The sequence below is a fragment of the Mustela lutreola genome, chromosome 7 (assembly GCF_030435805.1).
Source record: "Mustela lutreola isolate mMusLut2 chromosome 7, mMusLut2.pri, whole genome shotgun sequence".
NCBI classification, from domain to species: domain Eukaryota; kingdom Metazoa; phylum Chordata; class Mammalia; order Carnivora; family Mustelidae; genus Mustela; species Mustela lutreola.
In genome coordinates this window covers 7,068,072-7,093,520 of record NC_081296.1, presented here as the reverse complement: position 1 = coordinate 7,093,520, position 25,449 = coordinate 7,068,072, and the positions used below count along the sequence as shown (strand labels likewise).

General features: G+C 56.9%; 2 protein-coding genes and 1 long non-coding RNA gene across 10 annotated transcripts in view; 1 reads left to right on the top strand and 2 right to left on the bottom strand.

Annotated features, from left to right (window-relative positions):
* The window catches only part of CPEB1 (cytoplasmic polyadenylation element binding protein 1), a 98,368-nt gene extending 95,877 nt beyond the window's left edge, over positions 1–2,491 (bottom strand). For 2 of the 8 annotated variants that reach the window (XM_059179897.1, XM_059179898.1), the window contains exon 1: positions 1,486–1,778. In XM_059179897.1, the coding sequence (XP_059035880.1) occupies positions 1,486–1,623 (138 nt within the window). In that variant the 5' untranslated portion in view covers positions 1,624–1,778. Of the gene's footprint in view, positions 1–1,014; positions 1,232–1,485; positions 1,779–1,950; positions 2,018–2,384 lie in introns of those variants that run through there. The other 6 variants (XM_059179899.1, XM_059179900.1, XM_059179911.1 and 3 more) reach the window with 5 other exon arrangements.
* LOC131835550 (uncharacterized) lies at positions 406–13,715 on the top strand. The gene is made up of 5 exons (XR_009355229.1): positions 406–842; positions 8,570–8,675; positions 9,944–10,123; positions 11,682–11,871; positions 13,629–13,715. It is a non-coding gene; the product is annotated as an uncharacterized LOC131835550 (long non-coding RNA).
* Positions 12,386–25,449, bottom strand: part of AP3B2 (adaptor related protein complex 3 subunit beta 2) — a 29,348-nt gene continuing 16,284 nt past the window's right edge. The window contains exons 15-26 of the mRNA XM_059179896.1: positions 19,955–20,141; positions 19,066–19,184; positions 18,543–18,651; positions 18,123–18,240; positions 17,546–17,729; positions 17,309–17,369; positions 16,872–16,978; positions 16,454–16,682; positions 15,980–16,064; positions 15,671–15,768; positions 12,945–13,083; positions 12,386–12,840 (exon numbers count right to left, since the gene is read on the bottom strand). Coding sequence (XP_059035879.1) covers positions 12,690–12,840; positions 12,945–13,083; positions 15,671–15,768; positions 15,980–16,064; positions 16,454–16,682; positions 16,872–16,978; positions 17,309–17,369; positions 17,546–17,729; positions 18,123–18,240; positions 18,543–18,651; positions 19,066–19,184; positions 19,955–20,141 — 1,587 coding nt within the window. The 3' untranslated portion in view covers positions 12,386–12,689. The remainder of the gene's footprint in view (positions 12,841–12,944; positions 13,084–15,670; positions 15,769–15,979; positions 16,065–16,453; positions 16,683–16,871; positions 16,979–17,308; positions 17,370–17,545; positions 17,730–18,122; positions 18,241–18,542; positions 18,652–19,065; positions 19,185–19,954; positions 20,142–25,449) is intronic.

Genomic DNA, 25,449 nt, shown 5'->3' with positions numbered 1-25,449 from the left:
ACCGGGGGTGAGCCCCTCAGCATTACTATCGCGAGGGGCTCCCCCCCACCCCGAGCCCAGAGCTCCCCTGAGCTCCAGAAGCGGAACTTCCTTCCCTCCTCTCCTACCTACGACAAAAAACCAGCCAAGCAGCGAAACAATCACCGGCCTGAGGTCTCCGAGGTTTTGTGCTGCCTGTTTGGACTTACTCTTATTTTTAACCCAGCACGCATCCCCAGGCTCAAACGGAGCCTCAGGGTGCAAACTATGCTCCCCAGCCACACTTCCCGCCAGCACGCTGTCACCTGGGGTTGGGGGAGGGGCGCAGATGAGAAGCAGGCCGCACACCTGTGCCTCCCAGAGAGCCAACTGGCCCGCCTGCCCCTCGCCCCCCCCTCCCCCCATGACTCAGAGCAGTTTACTCAGGTGCCAGAACAGGGAGTGAGGCGGCGGAGCGGTAGCCAGGGAGACCAGAGGCAGTTGCCAGAGAAATGCAGCGCTGAGCACCGAGGCTTGGGGTGGGGGGAGAGTGCGCGTGGGGGAGGGGAGCCCCCGCCCCCCCGCTGCGCTTCCAGAAGCGCCCCCTGGCTTCCCAGCGCTGTCACGGAGGCTGCGGCGCTTCGCAGTGCTCCCGGGAGGCACGTGCAGAGGGCCGAGGCCTGCAAGGCGCACCCCGCTGGCCGCCTGCACCGGGGCTGCCTCGACCTCCCGGAGGCCCCGGGGCAGCCCTGGGCCCCGTCACGGAGCCTGTGGCCGGGCCCGGGCACCCCGCGAGCACGCTACTAAGTCAGAAGCGACTGAATGACACACAAGACCCGCTCCAGGACGCCGCCCAGGGAGCGACGCAAGTGAGGCACCCAAAGGTGAGTGACCTGTCCTTGGTCCGGGTCCCCACCACCCCAGTGGGGCTGAGGGCTGGCCCAGGCCTTCCTGGCCCGCTACCCCCGCAGCTGCAGCTCCACCAGACCTGAGGCCGGGGCGGAGTCCGCACCCCTTCGTCCCAAGTTGGTGCACCCGGCCCGGAGCTGGACTGACCAGAGAAGGGCAAAACCAGGGCCGCATGCACACGTCCTCTCGCCGGGCCGCCGGGTCAGGAAGGCTGAAGCAGGTGCGGCCTACGCTCCCTCCTGGGCGGCGCAGCCTCCACGTCTGCACGTCCGCCCGCCGGGGTCCGCAGGACCCACCTCAGAGCCGCCGCCTCAGGCCTCCCCCGCGCGAAGCCCCGGTGCACGTGCTAGGCCACCCACCCGCGAGCGACCCCACCTAGCTGACCCCGCCCCCAGAACGCGGCTCCCGCACAGTCGAACGTGTGAAGCCACGTGACCCACCGGGCTGGGGAAGCCGGGCCGCACGAGGGGCCTGATCCCTCCGCCTTAAAGGAGCCGCGCCCGCTGCCGTCGTGGCGCTCTCCAGGCAGCGTAGGCCCGGCGCAGGGGAGTCGCGGCCGCCCGTAGCCCCGCCCCACCCGGGCCGCCCGCCCACCCCCGCCGCCCCCTGGGTACGAACGAGGCTCGCGGTGGGCGCTGCGAAGCGCGTGAGCTCCCTGCGCCGGCGTCTTCGGGTCTCACGTGCGACGGCTGCGGGAGATGGAAGTGTTCCCGGCGCCGAGGCGCCCCTCCGTCCGGTGGGCTCCCGTCTGGACATACACTCGAGGCCACGGGGTGTCCGCAGCGCAGCCTCGAGGCCCCACCAGCCGCCCCCGGAGGGCCGCGGCGCCTTTAAGCCCAAAGGCCCTGAGTCACGAGGAGGCTCCCTGCCCCCCCTCGCCACACGCCCCTCCACGAGGCCCCACGCCCGCGGGCACGTGACCCGCGCCCCGCCCGGGACTCGCGCTCACGGGGCGGGGGGGCGGGGAGGAGGGGACCGCCGAGCCGGCCGAGACTGCGCGCGGACCGTTAGCTGCCGCGGCCGGGACCGCGCCCCGCCCAGCCCCGCCCCGGCGGGCGGCAGGCGGCGGCGGGCGGCTCTTACCAGTGGGAACGCCATGGGGCCGGCGTAGCCCTGCGGGACGGACGGGCCGGCCGGCGAGCGGCGGGCCGGCGCGCCGAGGGACGCGCAGACACGTGGGCACTATTTTTGCAGCGAGCCGCGCACAGCGCCGCGCCCCGGGCCGCTTATAAAGCCCCCGCGGAGCCGGGCCCCCCCCCCCCGCCGGCCGGATGCGAAGCACCTGTGTCGGCCCCGCCCGGGCCCCCGCCCCCGCCGCCCCGCCCCTCCCGGCAAGCCGGGCGGAGGGCTCAGCCGCCCACTCGGAGCCGGGCTCCTGGACGGGGGCGGCCGCTGCCCGCGCCCGGGAGCCCAGAGGCCCGCGCCCAAGCGCGCCACTCACCCAGTGACTCTGCTCAAGTCACTTTCCTCCTCGCGGCCTCACTCTCCGCACCCCGTACGCGTAGGGCGCGACTTACCAGACCCTGCGACGCGGCGGCGGCGAGGTGCTTTGTCAGCAGAGCCCCGTGTCCCTGCTCCTGTTCTTCCAAGGACCCCTCCAGGGCGGGGGCCAGCCGCCCTAGCCAGTGCCCTAGCCTTTGCCTCTGCCCCCAGGACTGTTAGATCTGCTGCTCCGTGTGCTGGAATGGCCCGGGTGCTGGAAAGGGGGACGCGTCGGGGTTTCCCAAAGTTCCAAAGACACCAGGGATCCTCTCTGGACCGTAGTTTCCTGGGGAAACCGCTTCCGACGCTCCTGCCCTGCTGTAATGGGAAGCTTCAGGGAGAGCGGACAAGGGACAGGGCGGGGATCACAGGACAAGAGACACCACTGTGGTCCTGGCTGTTGTCAGGAAAGGCGACCTGGGGTGGCTGGCGCAGGAGCGGACCGGAAGCCCCAGGCAAGCGCAGAGGCGGAGAGGGCATTCCAGGCGGGAGACCAAGCAAAGGCGGGGAGGGAGGATTGAACGGAGCAGCTCAATCCGACCAGGACGACGATAATGCTGATACCGCAGGAGGGAAGCCTGGGCCCAGTCTGTGAAGGGCCTTTATTTTGCAGACAGCAGGGAACTATTAAGAATTATCAACAGGAGAATGGCCGTATCGGGTCTCATAAGATGTGACTGGACACTCAGTAGAGGCCGAGAAGAAGTAAGGGACTGGAGCGAGGAGAGGGACCGGCGTTTGTAGGGCGTGACTAAGTGAGGCACATGGGTTAGCTCATCATTATAACACTAGCTATAAAGCATTCATTATGCACAAGGCTTCTCCTGGCCGTTGGGAGAACAGGACTGCTGCCTTTCCTGGCAGGCTGGTGAGGCTGGCCTGGATCTAATGACCAGGGCCGGGGTGGGCAGGTAACTTCAGGTTTCTGTGGAAGGAGAGGAGGTCAGTGGGCTTATCTGCTGTTTCAGGAGGATTAAGGGGAGAAGGTAGCCAGGATAAGAACAGATGGGAGTACAAGTCCACAGGAAGACTCCGGGTGACAGTGAAGTTGGCTGGTCTCCATTCAGAAGAATGTCCTCATGCAGGGAGCTTCCTTGTGTTGCCCGGGTCATGGGCAGAGAGGGTGATGCTGCAGGGGCAGGGCAAGAGGGGGTCCTGGCACCCCCTACCCATCAACTATTCTGACCTCTTTCTGCCTAGCCATCTGCCCTCCTTCTCACGCTGGGCCATTCCAGCCACCGAGAAAACCATACCTCGTGGTTCAGCTTCACTGGGACCCTCCTTCAGGGGTTCCTTCCTGGGGCCCTTCCTTTTTGGGGAACAGCCCACCCCCCAAGGCTTACTCTGGCCCACAGACAGCATAGTACAGCTGCTCCAAAGTGGTGCATCTTGCTTGTCTTCCTGGGGGTGCAACCTGGACACCATAGCCCAGGAGCCACCTAGGGTGAAAGCATGGAGAAGGCCCAGACGCACGGAAAGGGCCAGTGGCAGATAGATGCCATGCCAAAATAAGGTCCCAGCCTAGGCAGATCTTTCAAGACAACCTCAGTTGTCTTGGGTTTTTTCAAGGTGAAATCTTACTAATTTTAAACTTGGTCACTAATTCGATTTTTAAGAGCAAAGCCCCGTACATCCAGGGGCCCCATGCAGCCCTTTTGCTGCAAACTTGTGTACATCCTTCCTTCTTGACCCAAAGCTGAGCAAGATAAGAATCTGAAACCTGGAATAGTGCCCAAGGGAGTAGGTATCTGGGAGCTCTTTCATATTTTAAAACTCCTAACCATAAGAAAATGAAGGTGTCTTTCAGGTGACTTGGAACAGAAATTGCTGCTGCCTAAAATCCCTTTTCCTAAACTTGCTGGCACAATGGTAATAGCTGACCTTCACTGAGCACTTGCTACATGCATGGCAGAGTTGTAAGTGTTTTACCTGTGTTTGATGAGAAAACAGAAGCTCAAAAAGAGTGAAGTACCTAGCCCAAGGATTCCCAGCTAGAAATAGAGTGGGAACTCAAACCCAGTCTTCTTGCTTCAGAGCCTTGACCAGATAAGAACAAAACCTCCAGCACCCTTATGTGTGCAGTTCTTTCTGACTGACCCCAGAGCTCAATGCAGATGGTGACGGATGGAGTGGCTGAGTCAGAATGCAGTCATGGCCTCAGGTGTGGCCTGCCCCTTTGCTCCTTGCCCTCACTTGGCCATGCCTGCAGGTAGAACAGGAAGAACAGTACTTCTGACTGGAAGGTGTCCACAGGGTACAGTGTGGAAAGCAGCAGAGGTGGAGATATTAAATGACTCGGTCAAGTCCCGACAGCTGGTCACTGGCAGAAGTAGCAGGAACAAATAGGCAGCATTATCCATTCTCAGAGTCAACAAACATCCTTTGAGCCCAGCAATGCCTGGCACTGTCTCTGCAGTCAAGCTCCAGATTTGCAAGACAGGTTTAAGTGCAATGGTAATTCCCTGGACTAAGTTTTAAATGCATGTACGAGGAGGACAGGAGGAACCATGTAGTCGTGTATGTGCTCAGGTGTTCGGTACTTCCACAGCAAGCAGCTGAAAAAAGAAAAGACAGTGTGGGGAGGAAATAATTTTCCTGGTTGAAAAAGATCAGAAGAGGGATTGACTTAAGAACTCAAGACCATAAGGTAAAGTTAGGCACACAATCTCTCCTAGACTTTTCCTAAGCTCTGTGAAGAAGAAACCATGTTCTTTTGTTTGTTTGTCTTTTAAAGTGGGATTAAAAGTGTGAATCAGATCCACCTTGCATCATACACAAATGTGAATTTAAAGTGGGTTGAAGGTATAAATGTGAAAGGCACTACTTGGAAAAGTTTCAGAAGAAATATTAGAATATTTTATTACCTCAGAGTGTGGGTGAATTTTGTAAATCAGAAACATAAAGCACAGGACATAAAGGTAGATTGATAAATTTAGCCACATTAAAATTTAAAACTTTGATTTAACAAAAGATCTTTAAAATTTGAAAAAAACAAGTCATAAACTTAGAAGAAGATACTTGCAATGTAAGATCTATAAAGAACTGGTACATAAGTTCTTATACATAAGAACTTCTATAATCAATGAGGAAAAGAGGCAACCCTATAGAAAAATGGGCAAAAGATGGGAACAGGCAATTGACAGAAGCAGAAAAAACCAAATGGCTAACAAACATAGCATTAGGTGTGTACCCTCAGCAATAACCGGGAAATGCAAATCAAACCACAGGAGAGACAATTCACAACTCTCACACAGACAAAATGGAAGTCTCACTGCCACTGAGAGTATAAATTGGCTCCCCCATTCTAGTTTTTTGCTTTTATTTTCTACATGTTTTAAATTGAGGGAAAACACATATAATATGGAATGTACAAATCTTAAATGTTCAGCTCAATAATTTTTTTTACCTACATATATACCCAGGTAACTGTCACCTACATCAAGGCATAGAATCTTTCCAGAACTCCACAGGATTCCATCATGCTTTTTCCCACTTCATACCTCCCTCCTTGAGGTAACTATTATTCTTACTCATTTCCTGACCTCCATTCTTCCTGTTGTAGAACTTCACATAAACATCTGGCTTCTTCCATTCAATATGGACCCACGCATGTTGTTGCCTGTGGCAACAGTTCAGTATTCTTCTTGTTAAGCCATATTCCATTGTGCAGATGTACCGAATTTGCTTCTCCATCCTCCTATTGATCGGTATTGGAATTGTTTCCAGTCTGGGGACTCTTGTGAGCCAAGGTACCATGAAATTCTTGATGTGAATTACAGCTGCTCTGCCAATGCTGTTTAAGTTGCACATGTTTATATTCTATGACCTAGCAATTCTAATCTTAGGGTAATATGTTAGAGAAACCTTTGCATATTTTAAAGGAGGCCTGAATAAAAATGCTAATAGCTGTACTATTGACAATTGCAAAAATAAAATAGCAACTTTAAATATCCACCAGCAGGAGAGTACATCAATAAATTGTGGTAGAGTCATACAATGGAATAATATGTATAAGTAAAAGTAAATGAAATAAAGCCAGACCACGTCAACATAGATGACTCAGTAATAATATTGAGTGAAAAAAGCAGGAGGTAGGAGAAGATACACTTTATGATCCCATTTATATAAAAATTTAAAACATGCAGTATACTGCTATCAAAAGTATATATATATATATATATATATATATATATATATATATATTATATCATTTAAGGGCCTATCCATATGTAGAATAAGTACAGAAAAAAATGCACATCGATCAACAGAAAATTCTGATAGTGGTTTACTTCAGGTGAGGCAGGAAGAGCTTGTGAAATGAGTACAAAGGGTATTGCCTAAATCAGTAAGTGCTTTGGTCCTTAAGCCTGGGAATCAGGACAATAGCCATGGTTATGTTATATTCGTTATCATAGTTTTTTAAAGAAATAAGGGACGGAGATCATTAAAGGCAGTGGTGTGCCGGCAGAAGCCTGACAACAAGCTGTGAGAAGGGAAGTCCCTGCAGTAACCACCTAGTTCTGCGATGTGAATATTCCCACCACAGCTGATTTCCAGCCACCAGTGCGACACCACCTGGCTCAGAATTCCTGGAGGCATGGCGGTCGGGGCTCTGAGCCAGCACAAGCCCACTCCAGCACACTGCGCACTGAGTATGGGAGCCAAGTGCTTGCAAAGCCAGAGCCTGGGGGCCAGGCCCCGCTCTGAGGACTTTCCCCCGCTGTGGGTCTGGGGCTGGATGGTATTAATTTGTGGCTGTAAAGCTAACAGCTCGAAACAATGACATGTATCACCTTGCACAATCTCTGCAAGTCAGGAATCCAAGAATGACTCTGCTGGGTGGCTCCAGCCTGGGGTTCCTCCTGAGACTGCAGCTGAGCTGGGGACCAGAACTGCAGTCATTGGAAGCTTTGCCTGGAGCTGCAGTTCTGCTTCTTAGTTCGCTCAGGTGGCCCCTGGCAAAGCCTCAATTCTTTTGTCGCATGGACCCCTCCATAGGGCTGCTGGCTTTAGCTCAAGACATGTTACCCAGCCCTCTCCAGAGCAAATGACCAGATGGAGAAAGAAAAAGACTGGGGTGGAAGTACAGTGACTTTTATAACATCTCAGAAAGGACATACTGTCACTTCTGCAATATCCCACTATTCACACCCATCAAGCCTGATGAGAGGCCCAAGGCCACAGATGGGAAACAGCAGGGATCCCCATGCACAGTCCTGGGGGTCAGTTGCCACACTGATCACAATGGAAGCTGAGGGCTGTTGGCCCAAGATGCTGGAGAAAGGGTTAGAGATATCCAGAGTCTCAGGAAAAGGAGCAACGGGAGAACTCAGGAGGCTATGGCCTTTGTTTCCAGCAAAGGATAAAGACATGATTCAGAATTTACTTCAAAGAATGCAGCTACCATTGTCAGAATCCTGAGGCCTCCGTCTTGCCTCGTCCTAGGGGTATCCCCTCTCCCAACCCCACCTCTTCTTGCCTTCCCTCCGCAGGTGCAGATGGCTGGCTTCTGATACATAAAAGCCTACATCGAGGTCACCTTGCCCAGGCCCTCAAGAATTCCTTCTTCTGCAGAGCTGCTCCCTCACATTCTCCCTCAGTTAAAAAATCCTGCTAATTTCCATGCACCCTGCCCCTGCTACAGGGGTTGCTGGTGCCCTAGTGGCCCCAGAGACCAGCACATGCTACCGTGCCGCCATTGCCAAACACGAGTCCGTCCCGGCTGCCCAGGATCCCACTTCCAACTGGAGCTGGGTATCAGATAGCTTCAAAGCTCCATGATCTCTGAGCGAAATAAAACACTGCACAAGGGGCAGGGGCTGTCATCACACTCAGCTTCTCGTTTACATGGGTGGTTCCTTCTATGAAAACTTGGGGAACTGCATACTTGTCATTTGTACAATTTTCAATATGAATATTATACTTAATTTTTAAATAGTATTTTTAAAGTCTTTTTTAAAAAATATTTTACTTATTTACCTAAGAGAGAGAGAAAGCAAGAGACAGAACAAAAGCAGAAGGGCAGAGGGAGAGGGAGCAGCAGGCTTCCTGCTGGACAGGGAGCCTGATGCGGGACACAATCCCAGGACCCTGGGATCATGACCTGAGCCGAAGGCAGAGGCTTAACCAACTGAGCCAGACACGGACCCAGGTGTCTGGGGTCTTCCCAGAAGATATGACAAGCATTCTGTCGGAGCTCTTGCCAACCTCTGTTCTCTAGGTACCACGGGGAAGCCGCGGAATGTTTCTGTTCAAGCGGAATCTCAGAGTGGAAGATCTGAAAAGTGGCTCCAGCTGGAGGACTCCTGGCACCAGGATAAGAAGTGGTGAGGTGTTCAGGCAGTGTGGGCACCCCCAGCATTGCTCACGCTCCTCAGGACGGTTCCAGGCCCAGCTGTGAGGCCTCAGGGACACCACAGCATCCTCCGCAGTAATGGAGCAGTAAGGATAGGAGCTCCTAATGGCCAGGGTCTAACAGTGCAGCCCTAAGTGCTTTCTTGATAGATGAGTGGGGTGGGGGTTGGGGCAGATAAAGGGCTCAGACCACTTTCTAGTAGAAAATCCCAGACACTATGTCCTGCTTTTACCCCCTCATTCTCCGCAGCCCACCCTGGGCTTCACCCTTCCAGGTACTCTCGTTCACTGTCCTTCTCTTGATCCTGGGACACAGGACTGAGCAGGCAGTTAGGGAAGGAAGACCCAGACCACCGCCTTGAGGACCCCAGTCCATGAGCACCCTGGCCCAGCTCTCCCATACACACCCGACTCCGCCACCGGTTGTAGGCTGATGGAGTCAGACAGGATCTCCGGGGCTGGGCAGGCCTTCTGTGGTTCACAGCCTTGTCCTGGTGGCCAGTGGTCCTAGCTTTGTCACCACAGTGCCCAAGACACGTTGGCTACTCAGTCACCGAGGAGGAAGAAAGGACCCAGGCAGGCCTCCTCGCACCCCCACCAAGCCCTGGCATGTTGAGCTAGAGTAGAGACAGGGGTGACCGAGCAGGCCATGAACTTGGGTCAGCAAGTCTCAGGCAAGCAGCTGGTGGTGAGGATCCTGGCTGTCCAGAGGCCAGGCCTTCTTGTGGGTCAGAGTTTTCCTGCTTTCCCTTCCTTGCCCAGTCAGACCTGGGATACCCTGTCACACTGAGTTACACATGCAACCCCTTTAATCTGTAGGCTATGCTAGGAGGTGACCCCAAAATGCCCAGAAGAAGGTTCTGAACTAGTATAGGGCTTGTCCCATGCTGGGCGGGTTCCCAGCATGGGCACAGCCTTGTGGTGGCTTCCTTGATGTCACTAGATAGGGATATCTTTTTCTGCAGATAGATTTGTCCCCCGGCCCTGGCGGCTAGCCAGTTGCTGCAGCCGGGGGACAGATCTTCAGGCCAGAACCTGAAGACTTTGCCTGGGGCGCGACTTTGAAGCCGTGCTGGGCTGGGCTCCAGTTCCCAGGCCCTCTCTGCGTTCACTGTACTCTGACCTGTAGAGACCCATGGTCAGGCTCGGACCACACTCAGACCTCCTGGGTCTGCCGTCACACTCTGCCCTGGGGACGCTTTCTGCCTGCCTTCTCTCCCCCTCCCCCTCCTCCCCGCAGCTGTCCCCGGACACTGGCAGAACAGAACGCTAAGAGGACTTCCTCGGCTGCGCTGCAGTCCGGTCCGGGGCCCTCCATGAATCCCCAGCCCTGGGCCAGCTTCCTGCTAAGGGGGCAGCGTGAAATCCAGGAAGCCTGAGCCCAGGCCCCTGAGGCCCTGGGGACAAAGCAGTACCACAGGTACAAAGACTTGGGTCAGTGACAAAATACAGGGTATAACACAGGTTGGAAAGAAGGATGTTCTGGGGGAGACTGAAGTCCCCCAGCCCCCGCAGGTCTGGGCAGCTCCCCCCACTGTGTGCTGGGCGGGCCCTTCTCACCCTGGCAGAGACCCACTCAATCCCGGTGGCTCGGGGAAGGTGTGGCCAGGGACCTAGGCTCTTGGGAGACCTGGGCTGGGCCAAGGACTGGGGCAGCCACTCCCTTGCCCTGGCAAAGGTTTGCTCTCCCTAGACCATTCCCTCAGCCCAGACCCGGCCCCTTCCCCCTCCTGGCTGGGAGGCTGCTGCATCTGCCAGCTCCAGCTGCGCTGCCTGCCCGCCGGGGCTCCGCGCTCTCCTGGCCAGCTGCCCAGGCACACCTCGCTCTCCTCCTCCCTGCCTCTCCCCTGACACCAGCACAAGAACCATTTTCTCATGAAGGTCTGAGACTGCTAAGCCCACAGCCTGGGACACACTCTGGAGAAAGCAGCCTGGGGCTGGGACCAACGTTCTAGCACATGGAGTCTCACTCGAGGTTGGATCCCAGGGCCCTTCCTGAGAGGCTGTGGGAATCTGGGCTGCGAGCTCCTTGAGGGAGGTTGGGGGAGATGCCTGACGCACTTCTGGTTCCAACAGACTCCGTTCTGGGGCCTTTGTTGCAAAGTACAGGTCGGCAAAGAATTCTCTGATGGTCCCCGTTCAGTGCCTTGGGAACCGCGCTCACCTTCTTACGCTGCGGGCGCTGCGGATTCAAGACAGGAGAGCAGGCTGACCTCTCCGTCTGCCCTTGACTGGCCGATCGGTCCCATCGCCAAACCTGCAGTGACAAAAACCGTGATTCCAGGGAGACTGTGGGGCTCCAGCTGCTGTCTAGCGCCACCGAGCCCAGCGTGTCCCCAGAGACGGAGGCAGGGGTGTCCCCTGGCAGTGCCTTTGTCCGCCTTCCCCGAGAGGAGGCCACACCTGCTGCACCTGCCTCTCCCCTGCAGAGACCTGGCAGAGACGCCTCAGGGGCAAGGCGGTGAGGAGGGAGGACCAAGGGTCTAGAGCCTCAGTCACAGAGGAGGGGGTGGGGGGAAGCTGAGGCGTCTCCTCTCAAACCATCGTTTGAGTGTGTTTTCCTTGTAACCCTGGCAGTCAAAGTATTCTGGGGGGAAAGACTTCCAAAGTCAAAACCAGGTTTGGATAACACTGCGCCAGCCCCTTTGGGGCAGGGATAGGTCACGATACAAATTGGCGCAGTAAAGTCCCTGAGAAGGCCTGTGGGAAATAAACTTGTTTCGTTTAAATCCATTATTCCTAGGGCGCCTGGGTGGCTCAGTGGGTTGAGCTGCTGCTTTCGGCTCAGGTCATGATCTCAGGGTCCTGGGATCGAGCCCCACATCGGATTCTCTGCTCAGCGGGGAGCCTGCTTCCCCCTCTCTCTCTCTGCCTGCGTCTCTGCCTACTTGTGATCTCTGTCAAGTAAATAAATAAAATCCTTAAATCCGTTATTCCTAAACTTGATCGTAGACTCTCATTTTTTTGTTTTTCGGTAGAACACATGCTGCGGTGTGACATTTTACATATTTTGGAAGCACTGCTCACTCAGCCGCTTTCCTCACGGAGAAAGGCGTCAAGGAGCCCCGACACTCACCGCCACCTCCGGAAGCCTCGTCCCGGCTGCAGAGGCCGTCCGTCTTCACTGCTCAAGTGTGTCCGCGGAGCGCCCTCAGCCCCCGGGGCTCGGTGAGAAAGGGCGCTCTCCTGCAGACGCCAACTGGAATATGTGGGGTTATCCGACACGGGGCTGTTGGGGAACGCTGCTGTACCTCTCCCGCTCCCGCCCCTCCATGACGGCTGGTTGGGTCAGCGCCCCAGCCGGGCAGGGGCCCCACTGCCGACACAGTCCGAACCCCACGCCGATGTCGGGGAGTCCCCCACGTTAGCGGTCTTTCCCAAGGGCCCATGAGGGAAATCCATGGGGACTGACAGTGACCAGAGAGGCCTCCCTTCTGCAGAGCCTGCTAGCAAGGACAGGGAGATCTTCCAGCTCGGCCCCCCCACCCCTGCCTGGAGGTCTCTTCCACACATAGGCCTGGAGACTCACGGAGGGTCACCCTGGAGTCTGGCCAGAGTGAGTCCCAACCTCCCCTAGAAAGTCAGCGATGATCATTCACAAGAGTCACACGACCGCTCAGAGCAGCTTGCCCCCGCACCCCCTCAGACAGAGCCCAGAAGGAGGGAAAGCTGAGGCAGCATATCGGGAGAAGCCTTTTTATTGGGATTCTGCTACACACACAGTTGCAGAAAGCCGGGAAGACAAGGGCGCAGTCAGGGCTGCCCCTGCACAGAGCATGTGGAACCCGTGGGGAGGGGCGTTATGGGGGAGGGGGGCTGGGAATGACCAGAGGGCAACAGCTCCACCACCCCCACCCTTGGTGCTATCTGGCCTGAGGAATCTGCTAGGAGAGAGAGAAGAGGGAGAGAGAAGGAGGGATGGGGGCTAGCAGCCCAGTGCCACGAGGGAGAGACAAGCAGGGCTGAGAACTCCCGGCCCGCGGGCATCACTGGGTCAGAGCCTGCACCACGTCCTTCACCAGCATGGTGCCGATCACCATCTTCTCGCTGTTGACGGTCAGCTGCGCAGCCCCCGAGGGCCGGGCGTCCAGGGTGAGCAGGACCAGGCTCCCGCTGGTCAGTGTCCTGCCTGCAAATCTGGGGTGAGGACAGAGGTAGGGGCTCAGCCTCGTGGCCGGGGGCCCTCCTGCAGAGCCAGCCTGCCCAGAGCCCATCTCGTCCCCTCTGCTGGTGGCCGCTACCTGTACTCGTCAGAGGTCCCACAAGGGACACGACCCAGGTTGGCAACGGTAGTCACTTTCTGCACCACGACGTGGTCACTGCGACAGCTGTCTGGCAGCGTGAGCTTCTCTGTGATCTCACTCATGCCTGTCAGCTTTCCTGGGGGGGGGGGGCAATGGTCACGGTGAGGGCAGAGGCCATGCTGGGTCCAGAGACTGGCACCTGCGTCTGTCTGAGCACCCTCCACTGAGTTCCCCACAGGCTGGACAGGTCTCAGGCTAAAAGTGGGTCTGAATCCCTCAGACTCAAGGAGGGGCTATTTCCGTCCTGGACCGCACCCTGCTTCGGGAAGCCAGCCTCCCCACCCCGAGCTCTAGCCATGCTGCTGACCAAAGATGGATCTGGCCCTTCCCCACCATCAGACTTCTGGACTACCCGCCCCGTGGGAGGGAGGGCCTGTGGACCTGGTGGCTAGTGTCCTCTACCCCTGCGGTGTCCTCCACCCCAGCCCCCACATGCTCTGGTCGTTCCTGGCTGGCCCTCCAACCTGAGTTCAGGTCCCTCCCAGCTCCAGAAAGCTGAGTCCCCACAAACAGATCGCTGGTGGCGATTACACTCTCGGTCAAGGCACTGGTCCTCAGTGGACAGGCCAGAGTGCAGTGGTCACGTGAGGCTCTGAGACGGACGTCTCATGTCACCTGCAGCCCGAGCTCCGGACCCCCGGGCGTTCACAGCACCGCACAACCCCTCACTCTGCAGGCCAGAGCTCTCCTCTCCACTCACACACTCGGTGAGTGTGTGACCTCCACACACGGCCAGCTGTGTGACCTCCTGCCGCCTTCCCTGCAGCCCCTCTGTCCTCCCTCTGCTGCTGCCCCCATCCCCTTCCTTCTGGAGTGATGACATTTCCGTGCCCCTGTACCTTTACGCTCCCTGCGGCCAGGGGTCCGAGTCCTTAAAAAGTCCTCTCTATCGTGCTATCGCTGTGTCTCCCTCCCCATTCATGGCCAAAGTCCTCCCAAGAGGGCTCCACTGCCTCAAGCCCTGGCCTCCTCCTACCCGCTGCAGTTGGCCTCTGTCCCCTCTTGGCAGTGACCTGCTCTCACATGTGGGCAGCAGCCGCCTATCGCATGGAGCAGAAGGTCTTGGGTCATCCTGGCCTGTAGCCACCCACCCCAGGACAGTCTTCTGTCCTCTCTCCTCCCCGGGGCCTCCTTCTGCCTCTCGCTGTTCCTGCTCTGACCCCTCCCCTCTTTCTCCTGAAGAACGCGGGTTTTCCTCAAGGACGCCCCCTGGCCTCACCTTCCCACCCACCTCTCTTCCGGGGACAAGCGGCTCATTCACAGCTCCAGCTCTCACCTCGGCTCCTGACTCCAGCTGAGAGGTGTTGCTGGGGCACAGACCCACACCTGTGGTCGCTTACCAAAGGGCCAGCTCCCAAACATGCCCCGTGCCCCTCACCATCAGCTCATCTGGAACCAACCACGCTCCTCCCTCCTCCCCTGCCGAGCCCATTCCTCCTCCTTTGGCATCAGGGGTTGGGCAAATTTCAGTGGGCAAGCCAAATCCAGCCCACGGCCCATGATGTATTTTATATTTTTTAAGTGTCGGGGGGAGGGGTGCAAAAAAAAAATCAAAAGCTTAATATTCCACGACATGAAAATTATGTGAAATTCAAATTTCAGTGTCCATAAATAGAATTTTATTGGAGCATAGCCACACTCATTCATTTACACATTATCTGTGGCTGTTCTGTGTTAACACCAGAGTTGAGTCATTGAGCAGAGATCACATGGCCCACAAAGCCTAGAACATTTGCTTTCTGGCCCATCATGGGAAAAGGCTGCCGACTCCTGGCCTAGGCAAGGGCACTGCCATTCTCCCTGCCACCCTGCCATCCGTGTACACCTCCCTCTTCTCCTTCTCAGGGCAGCGAGCGGCCCTCAGCTGCCCCCTGGTCAGCACCACTCCCTGCCCCAGCCCTGCAATGCCTTTGCCAGGGCGCTCACCCCAGTCCTCAACCTCTCTCACCAGATCTAGTGCAACAGCCTTATACACGGTGACAGGATTTAGTCCAAGGTCACACACCAGGGAGTGGCGGGGTCAGAATATCGAGCCAGCGCTCACAAGGCCCCATGCTTCTCCTCCCCAAGCTGTCCTGCCTCTTTGGCTGTCGCAGGCTCCCCAGGGCGGTCCCAGCTGCTGCTGGTGTTGCCGGATTCCCCTTGCTGAAGCCAAGGTCCCTTGGTCCATTCCTCAGGGACCTGGTCCCTTCTTCAGACACCTTCGGGGACCCTCCATGGCTAGGAAAATGAGGTCTACAGTCCTAATCTCCCTCACAGTGCTGGTGGACCTGGTAGCTTTGGCGACCCCTTCCAACTCCCAAATTCTGGGACTGAAATCCTGTAGCACAGCAACCCAGGCATCCAGAAACTAGAGCAGACCTTTCCTTTTCAGTTTTGTTCTGACTACCCCTCTGTGCTGTGGACTCCTGAGCCCCAAACCAAACTCTCCTCTGTTCCGGGTAACTTTCCCTGACACGTACTCACGATATTTCCCCCAAGCTGGAATGCTGGCCTAGAATTTTCTGCCTGGCTGAGTCCCCCTCCCTCCAAAGCCTCAATGATGTGCCCCACCCTCAGTGAAGCCTCTGTTCTGAGGCTCTGCCTGAAGCTGGGGAGGCTCCTCCAGCACGACGGCACTGTGGATGACTGAGCCCCTCCCGTCCACCCCAGGGAGCACTCACCCTGTTCCTTCTTGAACTCATTCTCGCTCATGAACACAGGAGCCATCAGCTCCCCGACAGGTGGCTGAATGGAGACATAGAACTGCCGGGTTTGAGTACTGCAAAGGTGGGAGGAGACAGAGGGAGAGGAAATGAGGCTGGAGTCTTGCCCCTCACTTCCCACTTTGCCCGAAGGCAGTAGGAGAGCAAGAGAGAAGATCTGAGGGCCTGGGATGGCTCCCACACCCGGAAGCACATGACATATCCCTGCAGTTCTGCTCCCTCTTCTCCCCATCCTCTGCCCTGCCCCACCATGAGTTAGATGCTCACCACAGCTGGAAGTTGGCCGCCTGGGTTGAATCACAGAAATTAATGCCCATTACAGCAGTAGCAGATTCTCCAGGTGCCAGGGACTCTGCGGGTATGAGGCAGGGAAAGGGGGAGGGGGGACACCATCACCTAATAGGTCTGGAACCCACCACTACCAGAGCTGACCACCCCACCATGCACTCCTGACCTTCTGGGCCCCTGGGAGATGGTTCCTGGTTTTCTCCTTAAACCTAAATACTCTCCCAACCTCTTCCCCCATTTAAGTCAGTCCTGAAATCACCAAGGCCTCAAGCACCTTCTGCCCTGATACAGAATTGCTTGTTTCCTAGTCATCTTGTCTACCAGGGCGTGATCATATCAGATGCCCTCTCTGAGCCCTCACAGCCTGGCCCGGCACGGAGGGCACCGGCAGCCACAGAAAGACTGACTCTGCCCAGGAGCCGCCTCCTCCACCACGTCCAAGGCCCTCCGTACCGATTTCAGGGAACTCCTGGATGCTGATGCCGGCAGGCAATTTGGGGGTGCCCACGTGCAGGCCCTTGATGGGGGTTTCAGAGCTGTTGGAGAAGTGGATGTGCACAGACACCATGTGGGGGTCACCCGAGAAAGGCTGACGGCTGAAGGTGTAGTCCACAGCCAGCCCCTCGCCAGCTACACGGTGTAGCAGCTCCTGCCTCCCAGCACCTGACGCTGGACTCAGCAGCTGGAGGGGAGGAGGGCCAGTGTGGAAGTGAACAAGGAGAGGGCCTGTCCCACCTTGCCCTCACCTAGGGTCATCGAGCAGTGGAGGCTCAAGGCTATCCCCTACGTCTCACCCCCACACACAAATCCACACTTTAGAATGCACCACAGAGGTGTCCCTGCCCCAGAGTCCCTCCCCCATCCCACTCACCGAGGGCACCAGTGGGGAGTCTGTGAGTGTCAGGCCCTCCAGGTCAGTAGCCAGACTGGTGGACACAATTGTAGGGGGAGATACAGGTTGGACACTGGCCGGGGTGACTGTGGGAGGAGATGAGGAAGGCCATGAGGGAGAGGCAATGCAGAACTGGCTTGGGTTGAGTAGAGAGCACAGAGCTCAGGGAGCACACGGTTCAGCACCGCGGACAGCGACGCTCAGGGCAGCCTAGGGGCTCCCGGTGGCTTTCTGCTCCTAGATTCCAACCCCACACCTGGGGAGGTTGTCCCGCTGCCCTCTCAAACCCAGGAGTGTGTTCTGTCTCCTCCTCTTACCCTGGAGATCTGAGGAACCTAATCCAGAGCTCCCATGGACCTTCTTAAGCCACCCTCCCGAGGTTTCCTTCCCCTGCTATTTCTACTACCCAAACTCACAGTCCTCTAGGTCAAGCAGGGAGATCTCCTTGGCTACGGGGGCACTTTTGCCACTGGGAGGCTGAAAGAGAAAAATGGGATGCAGGTGCGGGAGGAGAGAACCTGGCCTGTTGTGGGTTGGATAGGTGATACCATGGTCCGTTCTAGATGGCGCGGAGATGCCTGGGCCTGGCCCAGGACATGGGAAAGGCTCTGGCCCAGGAGCCCACTGCCCCGCTCCGGGCCCAAGGCTCTCACTGTTTTTTTCCGCCAAGAGGCAGGTTCCACCTGCTCCTCCTCTGTCTCTGACGTCCTCTCAGACTCGGAGGAGCTACTGCTGGAGTCACTGCCCTCATCTGAAGATGAACCATCTCCTTGTCCCTCAGCCACCTTCTTCCTCTTTTTGGTCTTCCTCTTCCCACCTTCCTCCTCACTCTGTTCACTGGAGGAGAGGAGGGGAGGCAAATAGGGCTCAGGCCCAGCCTGGACACCTCTCCTTGCCTCCCAGAAGAGCAGGAGAAGCCCAGGAAAGTGGGAGGGAGGAGAGGGGAATCAAGCCAGTGGAGGTCACATGTGGGTTTCTGTGCCTGGGCCCTGGCCCCTGGCCCCAGACTGCTTCTCCACATTGCCCCCGTGAGGGGGCAGGCCCAGCACAGAGACCCCTGCAGCCAGCCACAGCAGCCATCATGGGAGTGGACTGGAGGTCTGCAGGCCCCACCAGATCAGGAGGAAGCTCAGGGGCTCTTAGGAGAGTGGCTAAGGCTGAGCATTCCCCCTTGTTTTCCAGAGGAGACCCCCTGAACCCCACCAGCCACCTGGCTGGCTCCCGTCTTACCTCTCACTGCTCCTCCCTTTCTCCTCCTCCTGGTCTTCACTATCAGACTCGCTGCTGGACTCCCCGGAGCCACTCTCGCCGCTGCTCTTGCTGTCCGAGGCGCTCTCGGACTCGGGGTCTGTGGAGGAGCCGGCTCAGGGCCCCTCCCTGTGTGCAGACCCCCTTGGATCCAGAACAGGTGCCCTGGGATCCCACCATGACTCAGCAGGGAAGTTGCACCCTCCGAGGTTCCCCCGGCCCCAGACGTCACCTGGATCCATCAGGACACAGATGGACTCGAAAGCGACGTGCCACCCCCTGGGCCCACCCACAGACATACAGGTCCGCGCACGCAGCTGCACAACCCCCTGCACATGTGAAACCATGTGGAACACACACGTGGCCAGGGCCACGGTACCCCTGCTCTGCTGATCTCCTCACCGCTGTCCGCAGACTCTGTGGGGCCTGACTCCCCCTCAGAGTCCGAGTAGAAGGGCTTCTCCTTCTCCTTCCTCTTCTCTCGATTTGAGCACTTGGTCCATTCAGGTACCTGGAGATGGGGGTGGGGCGAGAGCAGCATCGAATCATGGTTGGGGCGGAGGAAGGGAAGCTCGAGGTCTCTACCGCGCACCCTGCCCTCCTCGGTCCGGTCTCCAAGAGAGAAGAATGGGGAGGGGAGGGGATGCTGCTGACACAGGGAGAACTGTGAACCCAGAAGCAGGCTACAGCACACCAGGGGAAGGGGAGGGGCCGCACGGGGTGGAGGGAGAGAGCACGGCACACGGGCAGGGGGACCTCTGTGTATTCGCCCAACAGGCCCACGTGGGTCTCGATAAGGGAGAGATCTTCTTCCTGCATGTGGGGAGGGTGTCAGGAGAGCCAGGCCAGCACTGCCGGGCGCTCTGCTACCTGTGCCGCACCCCCCGCTCCCCAAACACACAGTTCGACCATCACCCCCGCTGACCTCCACATTTCGCACAGATGGGTCTGGCGCTTCCTCTGGCCAGTCTGGGAGCTCCTGGTAGCCTGTGGCCTTGGCATTGAGCAGGTGGGACAGTGAGCCCAGCTGGAAGTGGTCCCGGTCTGGGGGCAGGGTTAGAGGTGAGGGCAGGAGGAGGTATTAGGAAACGCCCTGGGGGAGTTATCTCCCAGGTCGGGTGGACAGCTGGACCCCCCCCAGCTAGGCAGGTGAAAGCAGTGGCTGTGTCCTGTTAGGGACTTCCAGCCAGAAGTTGGGACCTCGTGCCAGGAGATAAGGTTGTCTGGCCTGACTAGAGCCGGGGCTGAGGGATGGGGTGGGCGGGATTGTGGAGGAGGGCGGAGAGGGGGTGGCAGGGGGCTCCAGGCCCAGAGACGCTGCTGGCCCATCTGCTTGATTCTGTCTGGGGGGAGGCCGACACGTGAGTGGGGCTTCTCTTCCGGGGCAATGGGGTCTGTGTGCCTCGGCACGGCCAGGCTTGGGCAGAGGCCTGGTTGGTATGAGGACAGCAGCTGTGAGGAAGGGCTGGCCAGGCTGGGTCAAGGGGGAGGAAGAAGACCTGCCTGGTCAGGCTCTGGACCCCATGGGGAGGGTGTGCAGTCGGAACGGGAGTGGGAAGGAATCAGGGCCAGAGGCCCAGCCCGTGGCATCCGGAAGGTAAGGCAGAGAGGGGGTGCTGTCAGGAAGGAGAGAGGACCCTCCTCTTTCCTGAGAGATTTTAAAATCTGTCCCCTCTTGGGGATGGGGGTCTGGCAATTCTCCAAAGGTCCTGATGTCTGGCTAAGACTGGAAACTCAGGGGCACGGGCCGGGTCTGGGGTCCTGACCAATTCCTCCCCCTCCCCCAGGAGATCACCCTTGATTTCAGCTCCCACCTTTGAAGGATGACTCCAAGACGGGGGCTGGTTTGGGTGCCAGGAAGAGCTTCTTGGCATGGCGGCTGAGGGCCCCTCCCTGTTCTGACGGGACAATCAGCTGTCGGGTGAAGCGCGCTCGGTCGCGGATGTCATAGTTCTGGTCGTACTTGGCCAGACTCAGCACATACTGGGTGAGCAGCTTCGTCTGGGGGACGAGAGTGGGGACACAAGGGTGGGCGGGCCCTGCAGCAGATTCCGCAGGCCAACACCTGCTGGCCTGCTGCCTCTCCCACTCGCTGCTATACCGTTCTGTGCTTCCCCTCAAGCCCCTGGCCCTACTCCTGACCCCAGCTCCAACAACTGCTGTGCCCCGCAGAAGAGGTCGCCCTATTATAATCTCTTCCCTCTGGGCCATGGGCTCCATTATTCCTCAGTCCGGGGGTCCCCCTGTCCCAGACCAAGCTCCTACCCTGCCCACTCCAGCCCGGGCCAGCCTCTATACTGTGGGGTGCCAGGGCGAGTGCGGGAGGCAAACGGGGATCCCCTTGGCAAGGGCTGTCCTCATGTCCCATTGACCCACACGGTATATTTTGAGCAGCCCAGAGTCCCAGAGGCCGTGAGCTCCCACGGAAGGTTCCGAAGAGACGAGAGCAAACTGCAGCTGCCTTTGGGGCTGCTGGAGGCCTGTGGGGTCTATGGAGGCAGCCGCATCCCAGGACCCCAGATCTTGATTTCTGCCTTGATCCTGGCCTTCCCGGCCCTGCGTTCACGGCATGACAGGCAGCCGACCTCCTTCAGGGAGGCCTTCCAGCACCATGTGCTGTGTAAGGCACTTCACAGGCTCTCATGTAACATCCCAGCCCTTCTGAGAGGCAGGGGCTATGCCCCCCCTTCCAGAGGAGCAGCAGAGTCAGAAGTGACTCCTCTCAGGTTAAGGAGTCAGCCAGCGCTGCTTCTAGGCCCAGGCTTCCCAGAGCGGGCCATCGACCGGCTTCCCTGCACCGCCTCCCTGCTGACATAGGCTGCTGCCCTCACCCGGGTCTCCACCGCTTACAAGCAAGACAGAACCACCACGTACACAGATCTCGTGTCCCACAGCCAGAGTGCCCAGGCAGCAGGAAGCAGCGGAGGAAGTCTAGAACCCAGTTGGGTCTTCCTGATGTTGACAGGCATCCAGCCGAGGACATGGCTAACCTCAGGTGACCCAGAGGGAGTGTCAGAAAGATGCCCATGAGATGTAAATCCCCCAGCTGCTGGCCGAGAATCAGAGCCACTCCTGTGGCAAAGCTAGAGAGCCACTGTGACTCTCTTGTACCTACGACGTAGCCCATAGGGACTACAGCAGTACAGCGCCTACAACACTGTTCCCATCACAGGTAAGCACTCTCAGCGCCAGACGGCCCAGCACACCTTGCAGTGGCCCTCATCACAGACCCTCTCCCCGCCCTGGGCCAGACATCGTCTGACCAGTCACGGCCAGTCGATGCCTTTATCGACATGGTCCACTGTCAAGATGCTGCTGATTCCCTTTACAGACATCCCAGCTGGCTAACCAGATTCTCTCCCTCCCCAAGTCCTTGCCTAGTTCTGGAAAGAAGTGGAAAGAAGTTGTTAAGGGTTTGGATCCCTCTGTCCGCAGCCTTAACTGCGCATCAACAACCAACACAGGAAGGGCCTGGTTCACCCCCCGCTTGTCACTGCAGGATTTGCTTATAACAATTCACTACCCTTCCACACCCCAAGGACCCACCAGAAATCCTAGCATCCAGCTGCACCACCAAGACTCTCCCCTCACTCAGCCAGGATGTGCAGGATTCACGGGCAGCTCAAGAGACCCAGGAGACCTGCTTCAGTGCACCAAGAACAGAACGAGGTTCCCACGGACCAGCAGCCTCCAGCTTCCGGGGGAAGACTTTTAAGTGGTGAACATGGACCCGTTTTTGAGAACCAATGTCAACGCATCTGCTACCTTGGAACCACCTGTTAAATCACACCGGGACGCTGGTTCTTCAAAATACGAAAGCAAAATATATCCTGACCTCACATATGAAAACAAGCTCTAGATGGCTGTGGCCTGCAGATAGTAAGGTCCTCCCGCACAGTCCCTGCCTCCTGCTGCTCATGCCTTTACGTAATCGTCTTGCCGTCAGTGTGGGCAAGACCCGAAACTCGCTTCTGATCAACAGGCAAGGGCAAAGGTCATGGGGGTAAAACATAATTCCGTGATTAAGTTTCATTATATAAACCTTGCTCTGGAGACTTTTTTTTTTTTTCCCCCCTGGTGACCTGGAAGAAATAAGCAACCATGTAGGGAGACCCCCTTGGCAAGGAACTGAGGGTGGTCTCTCGAATGGAGGGCAGTCCCCAGCCAACAGCCAGAAAGAAGCCGAGGCCTCGGTCCCACCATCCCAAGGCACTGCATCTAAGCACCAACCAGGCCAATCTAGAAGAGAACCCTTCCCTGCAGAGTGCCGGACGGGAGCCCAGCCCTCAGTGGCATCTCGGGGCAGCCTTGCACACGACCCAGTGAAGCCGCGCCTTGACTCCCAACCTGCAGAACTGTGAGAAAATACCCACACTGTCTTAAGCCCCTGGGTTTATGGTGACTTGTGACACATCAAGAGAAAACTACTACGATGGATCGGAAAATACAAAAATCTAAATCTAGAGAAGATATAGGTGGGATTTTTAATTGATCTGTGAATGGGGAAACAACCTTCTAAATACGAAGGCACTGGAAGGAAACAGAAATGGAAAAGTTAGGATACTGAACGAGACAAGGATGTGTAACTTTTGGATGACTACATGTAGGCACCAGAAATGTTTTTTTAAGAGTTAAAGAAATAGACGATTAAAAGGGATCTTTTCTAAGTGGCAGACCTATGGCTAACTTATATTTTTACTTACTAGTTTTCTGGGTTTTCCAAATGGGTTATAATGATCATGCATGACCTTTATAATATGTTAAACAAAAATTACTTTTTTTTTTTTTTTTTTTTAATTCTGCAGAACTCTATCAAAATTTTCCATCCACGGTGGAGGCCAGATTCTGGCTCCCACCGCACTCCTAGCAGACCCTCCTCCCACACATGTCAGCTGGCATATCAGAAGCAAACTCACTGCTGAAAGTTGCCCCAGGTGTCAGACCCCAGGTGCTGTCAGGACCACCTGCCCTGGGCTGCGGCCCCCAGCCCTCTGTCAGTACCTCTCTATTATCAGAGCTTTCGTGGCTTCTGGCCCGGAGCCTGATTACTGGCTGAGGCTTACAAGGCACAGCTATGTCCAGCCCCTTGGCCTGGGCCAGGACCCGGCATGTGCTAGAGACAAGTAAGTGGGGAGTGGCTGGGATTGCTGTGGCCCATGGCAGCCCAGAATGTCACCCACGGTCCCGGGAGGGGGAAGCATTACCACCCTTTTGCACAAATATCCATATGCACCCCCACACCTCCTCCCTCCTGGTATGCCAATGATTCTCTTTCCTCCGGCACTCTGAGGATAGGCTGGGAAGAAACGAAGTGGAAAACGGGAGGACAGGAGAGAGGAGAAAATCTCTCTTTACTGAATTAAAGAACCATCCTAAAGGGCCTGTGCCTGGGACCCATGTTCAGGTAAAGGGCACGTGGAGGTTCGCGTCCATTTGCCTGAACAGCCTATGCCGGCTGCCATGACGGGGCCAGCCCCTGGTGTCCTGTCTGGGAGACGGCTTCAGCTGGCCACAACCACACTCTGCGCCAACCCTGCTACAGTTCTTCCTGCCCTGTGTCTCCTACTGTTTCCCCTACTTAGCTGGGAGCATTTGGAGGCCAGTAAACATGTCTCATCCACTGTCGTGCTCAAGGACACCCCCGCGGTGCCAGGCACTGTGAACCCTGGAGAAATCTATGTTAAAGAAGGAATGAGCTGGGGCGCCTGGGTGGCTCAGTGGGTTAAGCCGCTGCCTTCGGCTCAGGTCATGATCTCAGGGTCCTGGGATCGAGTCCCACATCGGGCTCTCTGCTCAGCAGGGAGCCTGCTTCTCTATCTCTGCCTGCCTCTCCGACTACTTGTGATTTCTCTCTGTCAAATAAATAAATAAAATCTTTAAAAAAAAAAAAAAAAAAAAAAAAAAAAAAGAAGGAATGAGCAACTGCACCGTAGCTCACAGTGACAGTTTGGGGCAATGCCATGGGGACACAGCAGCCTTCAGGAACATGCCGACATCACCCATCACCATCTTGGGGCTCAGGGGTTCTGCTCAGCCCATCTGGGGGACTTCCCACCCATGTGGCTTCATCTTTCCAAACGGCCCTCAGCCTGTTCCTTCCTCCCCTCTGAACAAAGGAGGCACACAAATATTCACTCAGGGAGTGCACTGTCCAGTTTCGCTTTCCAGCCTGTTTCTCCCTCGACACCGACAGTCACAGACCCTGTCCACCATTGCTTCCACGCATGACTGCTGCCTGTTCCAAATCCTGACCAGCATCCCAGCCCCTGAAGGCCCTGCCTCTCCAGCTTAATCCCTGGGACCCACCAAAGCCACCAAGGACCAAAGGAGCCACTGAAGACACGAGTGCCACTGCCTGGAGACGCGATGGGACGGCAAAGAGGCCACCTGCAGGTGGGTGGGGATGTCACCATCTCCAGGGTACAGCCTCGCTGCTGACCCAAGCCACCTGCTCAGACACTCAGCTCTACAGGTCACCCAGCTTTTTTTAGGAAGGACAGAAAGTAACCATTTTGGGTTCTGTGGGCCCTAGGGGCTCTCACAACTTGTCAACTCTGCTGTTGTTGCACAAAATTATCCATATGTAATAAACAAATGAACGAACATGGCTGTGTCCCAATAAAACTTTATTTACAAACACAGGCAGCAGGCTGGCTTTGGCCCCCTACCTCACTTAACTGAGAGGGCCAGTGAGTGTGGGAACTGCCATAGTGCTTGGACTCTCTGACACCTTGAGAACTCTGCACGTAACACTTTATTCTTAGGAGAATCTCCTCGGACCATCTCACAGCTTGCTGGACATGTACCAGGCTTTTACTATCCTGATATACCAGCCTAGCTGAGCCATTCACTTGGCTATGGTACCTCCCATAACCTTTAACCTTGAGAAACACAACATACACCAGTACCATCCCAGACCAAGCAGAGACTTACCCTCACGTCCCTGGCACAGACTGGCCAAACATAGCTATGCTCTGGGAGAACGGACAGACCCCACCTCCTAGGAGTGCCCACCAGTGCCCACCATCACCGGCCCCTCCCTCAGGCCCACCCCTCTGTGGTTCGGTCCGGCCCTACTATTCCCAAGGCAGCAGGGAGGAACGCTCGCATGGGCAGACCGGACGTCACAGCCCCATAGGGGAGCCTCTTCGACCCCGTCCACCATCCTTCCTGGCCCTTGAGCCCTTGGAGTAGCTGTGGACCCTACGGGTACACTAGACATTTGACCTGAACTCTGTCTTCAAACAGAAAGAGAGGCTGGAGTTCCCGGCTGCCTGGCGAGGGTCCCAGCTTCCCGCCTGGGCTGTTT